The sequence below is a fragment of the Cricetulus griseus genome, chromosome 6, assembly GCF_003668045.3.
Source record: "Cricetulus griseus strain 17A/GY chromosome 6, alternate assembly CriGri-PICRH-1.0, whole genome shotgun sequence".
Taxonomy (NCBI): domain Eukaryota; kingdom Metazoa; phylum Chordata; class Mammalia; order Rodentia; family Cricetidae; genus Cricetulus; species Cricetulus griseus.
Window position 1 is genome coordinate 62,799,755 of NC_048599.1, and position 14,364 is coordinate 62,814,118.

General features: G+C 39.6%; 1 protein-coding gene across 8 annotated transcripts in view; it reads right to left on the reverse strand.

Annotated features, from left to right (window-relative positions):
- Positions 1-14,364, reverse strand: part of Cdin1 (CDAN1 interacting nuclease 1) — a 213,756-nt gene that overhangs the window by 95,080 nt on the left and 104,312 nt on the right. For 7 of the 8 annotated variants that reach the window (XM_027422249.2, XM_027422251.2, XM_035446123.1 and 4 more), the window contains 2 exons: positions 5,968-6,033; positions 5,280-5,385 (listed from right to left, as the gene is read on the reverse strand). In XM_027422249.2, coding sequence (XP_027278050.1) covers positions 5,280-5,385; positions 5,968-6,033 — 172 coding nt within the window. The remainder of the gene's footprint in view (positions 1-5,279; positions 5,386-5,967; positions 6,034-14,364) is intronic. The other variant, XM_027422252.2, reaches the window with a different exon arrangement.

A 14,364-nucleotide genomic window follows, 5' to 3' on the forward strand; every position in this document is an offset into this window, starting at 1 on the left:
GAGTCATACAATTAATAACTATCCACTGAAAACCTACTATGTGACAGGCACTCTGCCAATCTCTGAGCATTTAAAGATAGATAGAACAACTAGACAGCATTAACTTGAAGAGGGTGACAAGCAAATACCAATTATAATTTTTGATAACTTCTATGGAATCATCAGCATAATACAGACATGTGTCCTTCTGAAGGCACCAAGTTTTCCAAGGAGATGTCAGACAAGCTGAGCACTAAAGTTACCTATGGAGTTTATCTGTCAAAGAAGGCAATCCAAATCATCTAGTACGAACACCTTCAAATTCCTCCAGACAATGACATGCAACAAAGACAGAGGAAGACTAATAATCTGTTGACTGCCAGCAAGTATGAAAGCACTTCGCAGGTATTCAATAACTGGCAATATCTGGGTGAGAAAGGTATTATTTCCACTCTCTAGAAGAGAAAACAAAAGGTTCTGAGGATAGACAAGCTATTTCCAAGCATGAGACCAACACAACCTATGCCCAAGCCCAATATTCCTCCCATAACTTCAAGAATGTCTCCCGTGAAAGACCAAGTTCAAGCACATAGAAGCTCATTGTTTCCAGCCAGTCAGCTTCGATGGTCTCTGAAAAGGTTACCTATAAAGTGAACTTTTAAGATTGATGCCTGTGATGACAGTGTGCCTGAAGATACCAAGAATAGCAAAAGGCCCAAACCTGTGTGTGAGTGCCATGCACAGCAGTTATTGGACACTGGTCACCATAGCATGTGGGTCCCTCTTTGTTAAGCTTTTCATTCTCCTGCTCTGTTGATGGGCAGTAGGTTAGAACCAAGCATAGAATCTGGCCTTCAACTGTAAAACTGCTTTCTTCTGCTATCTGTCATCCCAACATGAAAGTAGATTTAACTACACAAGCCAAATTGTCAAAGAATTCACTTCACAACTACAGGAAGAAGAGGAGAAGGCTTCTGAGTGTTGGTTTCATGAAGAAGTGTTTTCTCATAGCACTCTACTGTTTGTGGTTGTATTGTAGATCAAATGTTGCTTCTCAGGGTCTAGCTATTTGACTAGAGAGAGGCAGAAGGGAGCATGTTGGGAATTAGTCAAGGCTCATACCAAAACATGGGTTGGAAAAGCAGTAAATGTTCTGCAGACAGTACATGTTATTTTGGAAAAGTGATTGCATTACAGGATTTAAATCTTTTAAAGGTGAATTAAGAAGCCAAGACAAATTTCTAAAGTCTGATATCAAATGAGAGAGAGAAGACAATTCAATATAACAGTATAAAATGGAATGTTCTCTTGAACAGTTTTATACAGCAGTTTTCACTCCTTTTAATCATCCATCCATCCATCCATCCATCCATCCATCCATCCATCCATCCACTCATTCATGTAGTAGTAAAGCCCTGTAAGGAGACATAACTGACTGAGGAGCTTACATCTTAGACTGAGTGGTCAAGAACCAAGTAAAGAAACTTCCAGGCAAAAGAATGAACCATGGTAGGTTTTGAAGTACAAACAAGGAACAAGATTCAAGAAAAACTAAGAAAATGGGTGTGATAGGAATTGTAAAAATAAAAAGGGCTATTGGGGAGGAGTGTGTGTGTGTGTGTGTGTGTGTGTGTGTGTGTGTGTGTGTGTGTGTGTGTGTATCTACTATTGAGCTGGGAGGGGCAGATCATGCAGAGGGTCCTGAGTATCAGAGAGGAGTTGGGATTGTATTTTAAATGTGACAACAAGGCAGTAAGATGTTTTGAGCAGAGAAATGACACAATATAATTTACACTTTTCAAGAGTGGGATATGAAAAGCTGACCACAGGGCTGTAAGATTGGACCTGAGGAAATCAGTTTTGAAAGCTAGAGCAATTGCCCAAGAGATGCTAACAGGTGCTGAGACAACAGCATGTAAGGCAGTAATGAATACACAGTTTGAGACACGGTGAGATAATGGATCTGTGGAAAAACTTAGATTTTTGAACTGAGTCAAATTATGGCACCATTAATTGAACTGAGGAAGGATGGAAGAATAATAAGCTTGAAGGAAAAAAATACAAGTTTAGTTTTATGCATGTTAAATTTGAGACATGTAGTAAAGGACAAGCAGAAATTCATCTCAGGCAGTGTTATAGATTTGAGTCAACATTAGCAGAAACCAATATAGAAGTAGTACTACATGACCTAATGATACATCTTAGGGCTACCCATGCAATGGACATAGATAAAAGAAGGGTGGACACTGAGTCCTAGGGCTGTTCTACCCAGGGGCCAGGAACAAGAACCAGTGAAAAAGACCAAGGAAGCTTCTAGCATCGAGGGGAGAAACAAGAAAAGACATCATGGAAGACAAGAAAATCAAATGTTTTAGTAAAGATGGAGTGAATGACCAACTTTCAAAACTGCTGAAGGCTAAATAAAAACACTGTATTAAGAAAGAAAAGTCTTATGAAAATGTCAATCTAAATTCAGCAATTACTGGTATGGGAAAATGAGGTTATAAAAATTGCCTTAAAATATGAATTGAATGCTTTTACATGAAAATCCAATCATTACCCTCAAAGGTATGACAATTAGATTCATATGGGTTTTCTTTTTAACTAGAGATCCCCTTACACACACACACACACACACACACACACACACACACACACACACGTTTTAGTTCAAATGCCAACCTCTGAAAGAATTTATTTCAACTACCCCTGAAAGAATTCCTTCTACTGCAGAGAACTTTATGACCTGTTCTATGTGTCATGTTCACAAAATATACATTCACAGATGACTAACACTGCCTTGGGTCAAATTCTGGGCCACTGGTAAATCTATTCTGATCACTACATTATTACGACACACCATTTGTATTGAAGTAAAAGCCTCAGTGTTCCACTTTGTACTTTGGCACTAATTGCATTTCTTTGGTTACCTGCAGACTTTGGGCTACACTGTAGGGTGTGTCTTCCTGGAATGATCATGAACATTTAAAATCAAGGCTAACTTTCCCTATCATGTAATATGCTAAATTATGCCTACTTTGCCAGTGTACATTTAAAGAATATGTTCAAAGAATACGTAAAACAATACTCAATGTAAAATAATAAAATGCAATAAAATAATACAAAAAAATCCAAAAGGAGTGGGGTATGGTGGTGTGCACCATAAATTCCAGTACTCTACAGGAACAGGCAGGAGGATCTCTGTGAGTTTGAAGCCTACATGGTAAGTTCTGGCCAGCCCAGGTTACATAGTAAGAAGCTGTATAAAACAACAACAACAACAACAACAACAAACACAAAACAAGACCCAACCTAGATGGACAGAAACTGTAATAAATTCTTGACTCATGCCCCCTTCATCCATGTCAGTAATCCACAGGTTTCCCACGGAGTTAACTAGATTATTGATGTGCCTCTGAATGGTGTGAGGTCATATCGGACACTTGAGGGTTGAGTTGTTTTAGAATGAAGATATGATTTGGGTGTTTGAAATTCAGCTTTCTTATTTGAAACTGAATTTCTATTTGTTGTTCAGAACCTACGAGGGGAACATAGTCTCGACCCACAGTGATTCACATGATCAATTATTTTTAATCCTTCAGTAACCTAAACTTAGACCATTTGATTTTCTTGTCATTGCTTTCCCTATACTATCAAAAATGATGCTTTCTTTACTATTTCAAACTCATCAGAAAATCGCTAAAAATCTAAAATTCAATTTGCCACATTACTGCTAATTTGAATAATGGCTGAATAAAACACAGGAAACGCTGAAGCAGCATTGATTTCTAAAACATTTTGCACTTTTCTCCTCCATCCCTGTAAAGTAAAGCTTGGATGCTACGCACAATTACACAAGAAAATCAAGAAGGCCATTACATTCAGCATTTTGTCATGATCACTGTTACCATGGCGAAGAGTAGGCGTAGTTTAGCACAGCTGCCACGGGCAAGATCTGCTGGCCTTTTGTAAAGCTGAGTAACAATGTAATGCCAAATTCGATAGCCTCCCACCCACACTCCACACTGTTTGTTGCCTGCAGATGCTACCATCACCTTCCTTAATGATCTGGGCATGTGTCAACTTATTACTGTATTCTTACTGTTGGCCAATGACAGAGGAGCCCAGTTAATTTAGAAAGGTTGCCACCTGACCCACCTCTTGTTTTCGTGGAGGAAAACACATGCTGTGAAAACCAGAATGCAATCATAAAGAAAACCAACAGTTGCGTTGCAGGTGACAATGACTTGTTTTAGAAATGGAATGGATAGGGGAGAGAGATGAATACAGGCCTGTGACAACTAGCAGATAGCATGCTACTCCCTTGCTTTGAGTTTCAGTTTAGTTATCTACATAAAGGGGATAAAAGTAACTTCTTGGCTGGGAAGACAGCTCAGTGGAAAAGTGCTGCTACACAAGTGTTGGAACTGAGATCACCAGCACCTCCATCAAACCTAGGCAGGCATGATTGTTGCCTGGATCTCCAGCAATTGGGAGGTAGAGATGAGATCCCTAGGACATGCGGGAGTCAGTGAACTCTAGTATCAGTGAGACCCAGTCTCAATAAATAAAGTGGTGAGTTACTCTGGAAAACCACCCAATGCCAACTTTGGGCCTTCACACCTACAGTCACACATATATACACATATTCACATGCACCCATGTACTATCCACATGCCCTCACATATGCACCCCACACACACACACACACACTTGTAGCCTCTCTGTAAGGACTAACTGAAACAACTTTCAGGTCTAGGCACAAAGCAGGTATTTGATACAGCTGTTCCCACTTGCACGGCTTAAATTGTGGCGATTTCTGTCTCATCAAGATGGTTATAGAAATTGGTAGGTGAACTGCTCGCTACTGTTGTAATGAAAACATTTTCATTTTTCATATGGTTCGGATAGTGTCTTCAGAGGATGAGAATAAATTAATTTTTATAGTCAAAAAGGAAGCATAAATTCCTCATCAAAGGGATAAAATTCCAGTGTCTATATTATATTATGCACCACAGCTTGTTATCCGTATTTTAAGTGACACTAATGTAATCACTGTAAAGCAGGAAATAGACTATACCAGTTTTGACCTTAAGCACAGATTTTAAGTTTTAAAAAATGAAACAACATCATGAAAGCAGAAAAGTTTAAATTATCTGAAATGAATACATTAATCAGAGTCTATATTTACTAGGGGAAAAAAGGCTCCTAGCATTTTTACCAGCTAAACAAAATATTTTTTTCTAATGAGACTTCAGCTGAGTATCGTTTATCTTAAGAGAAAAATAATGGGACCTTACCTATTCCAGTAGCTCCAGAACTGGCCATGCAGGTAGGCGTGGTGGCTACATTCATCACCAAATGAGGCTTTGCTTTCAATCCAGTGAATTATGTGCCCTTCCACAGCTAAGGGACAAAGCATTACTAATACACGGCGAAGGAGAAGGAAGATTGAAAATCCTCAGCTATGCACTGGCCTCTATGCTTCACATTAATGAGCAGGGGTTTAGCCTCTGCCATTCACTGTGGGTGTGATTATAAAACAACACGTGTGAGTTCATCGCCAGGCACACCAGTGCCACTACCTCATCCTGTTGTCTTTAACCCATTCTTCAAAACTCCCTTTCTTAATGCTCAAGATGCTGTTCTGTAGCTCGACAAGTACCATGTTGCAAAGACCAAAGCGTGCCTGGCTGTCTGGCAAAACTGTGTTTTAAAAATTCAAAATTTTGTGTAGAGAAATGAGTTGAAAATGGCATCTCATAATGCCTGTAGGAGGCATGCTCATTCCTCAAGTACATGGCAAAGTGTTGAGGCACAGGCTTCGTCTGAACCAACTACGAGATAATTTAAGATAGCCTTTCCAATGGCTTTACCCATTTCAGTATGGTCTTATAAAGATAAGCTGCCCTGGAAACATTTGCTAATAGTAACACATGAAAATCAATCCCCTCTATACACAGATGCATATCAAGCTCAAGAACTTACCAACTGGCACCTGTAAAATGAAGTCTGGTGTTTTGTCATAGCCCTTTGCACGGAGCTGATCTTCATCTGCAGGAAGAGCAAACACTATCATTTATTTCGGCACTCCATTAAAAAGACAGCAATATAATTGCTTTTCTTTCTTAAATATGTGTAAAAATTACTAATGCAGCCATACGTGTCTTTCTTATGCGTGCAATGCCGTGTCAGAATAAATGAATTTTCTTCCCAAATCTGAATCAGAGATATAAGAATGCTTCTTTGTCCTTTTTTGCATTTTTATGTCTTTATTATAAACACCATTAATCGAAACTGTCAGGAGCTACCTTTTTTTTTTTGTAATTGAAAATTCTCAAAATAAATATACTTACTGAAGGAAAGAAACAGGATCCACTAGTGTCAGCAGTCAATATTGACAGTTTACAGTAAGGCAGAAACACAGTGCCTTTGCAATCAGAAAATAAATGCTTTCTTAAAACAATCAAGAAGCTCTAGTTTCAATTAATAAAACTATTGCCATACATTAAGAAAAGGAGGAAAAAAAGGAGATTGCCACAATTAGTCATCTTGCTTAGTCCCTTAGGTATACAACTGCTTCTGGTGATTAAGAGTTTGACAGTCTGTAGCATATACTTCTGAAAAGCAAACTGGCTTGGAGATATTTTCCCTATCTTTTCAGTTTCTTCTGTAAATATCAATGATTGCTGTTTGAGGGGAAGAAAGCAGTGAAATAGGAACCTAGATAAAGTTGGGAAAATTAACTCGGGTGCTTGATTTAACACACACACACACACACACACACACACACACACACACACACACACACACACACACACACACCCCTCCCAGTATTTTCTAAATGCTGCCCTTGACTTCTAATGGCATTACAATGTGATTTCTGAAACGGAGAGTTCTCCATTAGATTTTGGAGTGACCTGGTCATTCAATTCCAGGCATGGCTTTCTGTCTTCACCCAACCTCAACTAATGGCTCAACCAAGTAACAAGGAAGGCCGAGTGGTCTCTTAACACCTACTGGGCTGTTGACATTGTCTGCATCCCATTGGCCTTCCTGCATCAACTTTGATTAAAATTAATGGCCCATTCCCAGTGTTGGGTAGCTTATTTCCAATCCATTTGTCAGCCCAAGACAGTGGTTTCATGGCCAGTGTTGAGAAGCTGTTTTAGAGCATTCTTGTGTGTATCGTGAAAGGTCAGCGTTTTAAACATAAATAAGCTTTAATGAGAAGACAGACATTAAAGTAGATATCTAAGTGGGATGCTGTTAGAAGTTGGTATTTTTACTCAGATTTTGAATGCTTGATGCTAGGGTTCATAAGTCTTCCCTCCTGGGAGTACAACAAAATAAAAATCTCAAGCTGTTGAAATAATAAAATACAAATCAAACTAACTTTAATTATAAGACAAAAGAATTTTTGAAATTGGGCAATATAAATAGACTGGAAAAGTTTCCACCTTTCAACTTTACTCTGACCATGAAAAAACAGTAATTGAAAAGGTATTTATTCAAATCAACCCTAGTGTTTTGGGCAATATTTTAGGTAAGTGATGAATAGTTTTAAAAGCTGGTTGACATTAAAAAAGATAGATGATATTTTATTAAAACTATCCTAGCTTCATCAGCCTTTGTAGATGTTAAAATTTGTTTCAGAAAGAAAAATGATTATGTTTCTGACAGCAGCTTAAAAAAAAAAATTTCAAAGGTCACCAAGCAACCCAACCTACCAGTGCAGTCAAATCCCTTTAAAAACTGACCCACAGTCTGCTCAATACACTGCAATGCAACTGCAACTGCATAACCTCTCTAATGTGAAAATTTAAAGTTCCAAACATACTAGTGAGGCAAGGGAATGCACCTATGTTTTTGTGGAGAATTCCAAAGTACCAAGGGATATAAGGTCTCAGTCAGTCTGTCTGTCTTCCCTCCCTTCTCCTTTCTCCTTCTTCCATGTTCTCAGTATTTACCAAGTTGATCCTATAGTAACTGAGTCTTTACCACTGTTTCCTATAATAAGAGGTTATTGAGAACATCTGAAATGCCCTTTCTTTTACTTACTATAACACTTCTATTTTATACCCCCTATGTAGTGGTTCCCCAACCCCTTCATATTATTGGGTATTCACGATCACATTCCTATCTTTTATCTGACTATTGTTCTGTGCAGATTTCCCCTTAATATAGACAGGTATGCAATCTACATTTTCCCCAAGAACCAAGCATTTCATATGGGTTCTTCTGCTTTACACACACTTTAGTTAACTAGTTACTAAGGATTCTTGACTCTCCCTAGATGAAACCAGATGTCTGAAATATATGCTGTCTTGTCAAAGAAAAAGGATAAGAAAAAATAGTATTAATTAAGAGAGGAAAAAAGTGAGGGCAACAATCTGAAATTGCACTTTAGTACACTCGCCCTACCAAGCCTACCAACCTCACTCAGTGAACACAGCAAAGAGGCAGAAAAGCACACACATAAACCTATGCATTTCACAGCTCCTAAACTCATTAATCTCATGGTCCAAGGTTTCATTATCCAAATAAATATAGGAATATTATCACTTAAAAGCACGCAGCTTTCATATCTACAAAATGAAGAATTATATATAACCAGAACCTCATGAAACAGTATTTCTGTGCTAGAAAAGTTTTATCAACAACTAGTCCCACATTCTAATTTATATATCTTAAAAGAAGCCCAGAGAAGTTAAGTTGTCCACCATGACCTGGGCTCCTCAAATAGCGAAGAGAGAGCCCATGCCAACCAAGTCCCACTTTGTCCCCACAACTCTACACCATTCTTATTTATGTCAATAATTAATCTGGATCATGTGTGATACTTATGAAGAGTGGGGGATGTTTTTTTTCATCTTGTGTGATTGGCAGGGGACCACCTATCTGAAAGCACCTGGAGAACCGGATATCCTTAATTTCCAGAGCTTCAGTGGTCCTCCTGTCATTACATCCCAAAACTCAACAAAACTGCTGAAATGGATATTCTTTTTAAAAGCTACTTTTAAACATTATTATTTCAATTGCACAAAACACAGGTCTATGTTTATTTTTACATTGTCAAGCCTGTCCTTAGGTAATATTGTAAAAAGGGATTATACATGCCCAAAGAACATTGTGAACATTTAATTTCTCTGTCCTTTGAGTTATCTCCTTGAAATACCCAAAATATCCAAAGCAATTAGCTACTAATTACACAATTTCTTTGCTTAAAATAAAGGGTTGAGATTTAGTCAGAGAACAAGACACGTCTGAAACTAGTTAACATATACTTACAAATCATATTTAGGACTACTAGAAAATGTTTTCTTTAAACTGTACTGTTTTATTAAAATCTTTAAATTTAAGAGATACATCACTTTCCAAGAAAGTGTGCAAAATTCTAGTTTGCAACATCTGAAAATGAGGAGTAACACTATGAACTGATCCATGAATATGAAATAAAATACACTGAATGATTTTTTAAAAATCCTTTAAAACCTTGTACATCACTAGTAAATTCAGAGAGCCCAAAGTCATGCATTGCTGCATATTAAAACTACAGTATATCTTTTCTACTTTAGTATTTCATGTATTTGGACCACTTTCATTTTTTGAAACATTCTTAATTCAATGCTTAGAGTTGTGACCTTTCTGTTATGTTCCCTGAGAACAAGTCTCACAGCCTTTTCTACTGAAGGCATCAGTAGGGCTTCAATAATAGTTGCCATTATGATACGTAAACTGTGCAAAGGTACACCTAACACACACGTAGTGAACGGGGAGACTATCTCACACAGAAATGAAATCTTTACCCAACTCCAAATTTCATTACAGCCATTAGTTTCAACTTCTTCCCCCAAAGCCTCTTCACAAAGCCACTAATAAGGACTGCAACTGACTGCTCTGACCTTGTCCCCTGCTTATGTCTTCAGGGGACAATACTAGGGGAAACTGAAGTGCCCTAAAGATAGGAAACAAATCGGAGGTCAAGAAGCTAGAGCAGCATGAAGAGTGGCTAGGTAGGCCATCCTGGCTGCCTGCTGCTGGGGAGACTGAATACACAAATCTCAATAACACAGCAAATTACTGCAAATCCTTTTGGCTCCATGCTTCAAAAGACAGACAAATCAGCATGGCAGACAAATGAGACACACCCAGTAAGGCTACTGTGAGGGCACTAAGTTGTAAAGAAAAGACTGAAGCTAGTTTTTAAAAAAACTTAAAAAAAAAACAAAAAACAAAAAACAACAAAAACAGGGGGGCCTAAAAAGTCCCCGGAGCCTTTGCCAACCTCAAAATTCTCATGAGTCGTTGAATGTCGGTCCATCTCTCCCAGTTTTCTTCTGAATTGGTATCCATGGAAGAGGCATACTCAATGTTATGAGGCATAAAAAGAGCCCTCACTGAGACGTGTGCTTACATATACAAATCTGAAAGTACTAACAGACCACTGAGTCAATTCAGTAGTAACAGTCAGTGATTTGACTCTAGGTGAGCTGTGGTTATGGAGAATAAAGATGGAAAGTACAGTTAATTCATTGTAGGGAGAGACTATTTCATTTGGCTGCCTTGTAGCTATCCTGCCTGGCATTGCTATTGAAGGAACCGGCTTCCCTTTTGGCAGCCATAACAGCCGAACACGTGCTTGCCATAAAACTGCCTTGGTCACTTAGAGGTCAGATGCCTGTCTTGTGACAAGGAACCTTAGTCACTTAGAGGTCAGATAACTGTCTTGTGACAAGGAACCAATCAGAAGTTAGCTGGTGGCGCTATGCTTTATGACCCTGGGTGTGCTTTACGGACGTAGAGAGCATAGCAACCACCCTGGGAGGGCCTATGGGCCATAACAACCAGTTGACCAATCAACACATGGCAAGCCCTCCAAGCCTGGAAGCACACCAATCGTGAGCCTGTGCGTAAGCCTGTGCATACCCCTAGACATTCCCCTTACGCTGCGCTATAAGATCTTTTGGGAGACCCAAGGAGCCGTCTTTTCTAGCCATCCGCCATGGCGGGTGGGTGAAAGACCCGAGCTAACATGGGGTTAGTTCGTTAAATTACAATAAAGCCTCATGCAGTTTGCAGCAAGCTCTCGAATCCGCCTGGTGATTGGGGTGACCGCGAACCTGGCCTGGGACCCCAAATACTTGAGTTTTCGGGGGTCTAACACTATCTTACAGTGTGACTCTGTTGGGTAGTTGGTAAACTGTCCCCCAATCACCCAACTCTGAGTGGACACTAGACCAAGACCAACTGATAACAGAGTCCTTTCTGTGTTTTTTGTTTGTTTGTTTGTTTTGAGATGACAGAACAACTTTTTCTGAGATTATAGTTCTAAGAAATAAGCTAGCACCTGCCAGTGACCATCTTTGCTTCTTGCTTCTTGAGAGTGAAAGAAGCATTGAAAAGTACATCCCGAGAAGGACGGAAAGGAGGTATGGGTGACATTGCTTTGTCTTCCGAATTCCAGGCACACCAGAAGCAAAGTTCTCTCCTTGGGTGTTGCTGGGTCTGCATTAGGACCAATCAGTTTTTTTTTTTTTTTCCGTGTTAAAGTGCAATAGTTTGTTTGCATTTCTGACACTAACAACTGAAATAGTTTCCAGAAATTGTTAGTGGTCAGGAAAGCAGAAGAACAGCAGGCATGCTATCTAATCCCAGCAATAGTGAGGGAAGGACCCCAGGCCTGGAGCAAGCAGTACACAGCAGTACCTTTCTTTGTTGTTCAGGCAGTGGGGAGGTGTCTATAGTTTGTCTCTCAGTTCTACAGGGAAGTGTGCACATGCATATTTGAGGACAGTCTCTTCTCACTGCAAGGTCTTCAGGAAGAGGGTGGAACTCCTATTCCCCTGTCCCTAAGAATACAACCCTGCCACTTTAAAAAACCTGCCGTCTTTTAGCCTTCTGATAGACAGGCATTTAAGTGCTTGATTCCTTATGAAAAATCTAAGTGTCTCTGCTCCCTACAGCCTACATAATCACATTTTATTTCTAGTCTCTTATTAGTGCTAACATCTGCAGGTAAACAATCTTAGCATTCTAAGTCTCACCTGCTCCTGCTGCCTATTACTCCCCTGAAGTCATAATCCCCTGTTTATCACATCAAGATCACTGCCCCAGCACAGCACGCTTGTCTTAAGGTGGAGAAGAAAACAGCAGGAACAGATGAACTCTTAGAAACAAAGATCCTAATTTCTTACGGCAAGGGACATCCTTCACTAAACCTATTTGCCTTTACACATTATACCCTCTTGGAGTCCCAGAGAATAATAATACACGGATGCTCAAAATGCGCCCATGTAAAATACACTGGTTTGTCCAAACATGGGGGGAAGGAATGAGGCAGGGGTAGAGTAAGTGCCTCTCAGGTGTCACTCAAAGTAATTGTTAGTGTCTACTAACAGGGTAACATTTGCTGGAAAGAATAAAATATCTCCAGAGCCATCCTTATTAAGCTAAACTTAACAAGAATTTGCACCCAACAGTGGCTGTTCGAGTCACTAATGAAAGTCCCCTTGACCTGGAGACATGCCAACCTATGCTGATGAGTGGTTTATCTTCTGTCTCCAGGACCAGTTCTTTTGTATTTTTTCTAGAGGTGCTAACAGTCTTGTCGTCTCCTCAGTCTCCTCACTGGCACTATTTCTTTCCTGCACTACACTGCTCTTTCTGCCGAAAGGTCTCAGAAGCCCCCATAAAAGCTAAAATCAGTAGAGATGGAGGAGTGATGAGCAAAGGGGTCAAGACCATGCTGGGGAAACCGACAGAAACAGCTGTCTGGCTGGAATACCAACATAGGACCGAACCAGGCCTCCTGAACTTGGGTGACAGTTAGGAGGCCTGGGCATTCTATGGGGTCTCTTGCAGTGGAACCAGTATTTATTCCTAGTGCACGAATGGACTTTAGGAGCCCATTCCTCCATGGAAGGATACTCTCTCAGCCTACAGAGGGGAGGGCCTAGGCCCAGCCCCAAATGATGTGACAGACTTTGATGATTCCCCCATGGAAGGCCTCACTCTCCCTGGGGAGTGGATAGGGAGTGGGACAGGGTGGGGGGAATGGGGGGTGTTGGTGGGAGGTATGGGAGGATGAGAGGGAGAGGGAACTGGGATTCATATGTAAAATAAAATTGTTTCTAACCTAAATAAAAAACAATCAAACAGAAAAAGACAAAAGGAAAAACAAAAAGCTAAAATCAACCCCTCCCCTCAAAATAAAGAAGCAAAGAGAAGATACAGCATTGAAATGCATGGTCTCACAAGCCACTTGGAGATGCAGTAGGTAAAACATTTTCTATTTTGTTGGTACTGGGGATGCAGTGACTTGAAAGAAGTGGACATCAAGAGGGTCACTATACTTCCTGGTCATTTCTAAGATGAGAGCTCTCTGTGCACCTCAACTTGGATACAGGTGGCAGTTCCTGATGTGTTCTGAGACTTTAAATGCAACTACTCAATGTTGAGTTTAACGGAGCAATCTGGGGAAAGAACTTCTGATATATAGACATCTATAGTAAAACTTTCTGTAAGTTTCATACTTGAGTCAACTTTTTAAATCCTTCAGTGGCTTCCCATCATAAGCACTTAAAAGACTGGTGAGCAAGAGAGCCAACCTGGAAAGTCAAAGCAGTCATCCTGGAGGCCCCGGAGGAATCCTGGCAAAAGGAGCTGAGGTGTTCAAAATTCTATCTATTGAAACTTCAGAAAAAAAAAAAAAAAAAAAACTTAAGAGGCAGCATTGTTAACCTCAAAAATATAGCCATCAGCTTTTAGAATAAAAATATTATATGCACACCCCTATTGGTTTTTAGTATAAAAAAGGAGATGGAGAGAGAGCTCCGTAGTAAAGACCACAACTATTCTTGCAAAGGATCCAAATCTATTTATAGCACCTGCACAGGGCTGCTTACAACCACCTGTAATTCCAGCTCTAGGTGATTTGAAGCCTTTGTCCTCTGTGGGCACCTGCAACCATATGCATATACTTATATACATATGCATAATTACAAAGTAACTAAAACATAAAGTAAATAAAAATAAACAACAGCAAAAGAATTCAGTGTACTTAAAAAAATTAGATGCTAAGTGGATACCTACTAAGTAGGGTACACTAGACAGACCACTCCCCACTCCTCCTAGGCCAGGGACCAGAGCTCCACAGAAGCAGGACCTTAACTAGTATACATCTCCTTTTTACAACATTAGTCAACTAACTAGCTAACTTCTGGAATAAATATCACTTCTTAGTTGGAGAATTTTACTCAATAATAATTTTATTTATTCATCTTTGAACTGTCTTATTTCAAATACTTACTTGTATAACATGAAACAGACAAGTTTTAAGACAAGATAAATCCGTATGAGTAAATGTGTATTTTCAATCCCTCC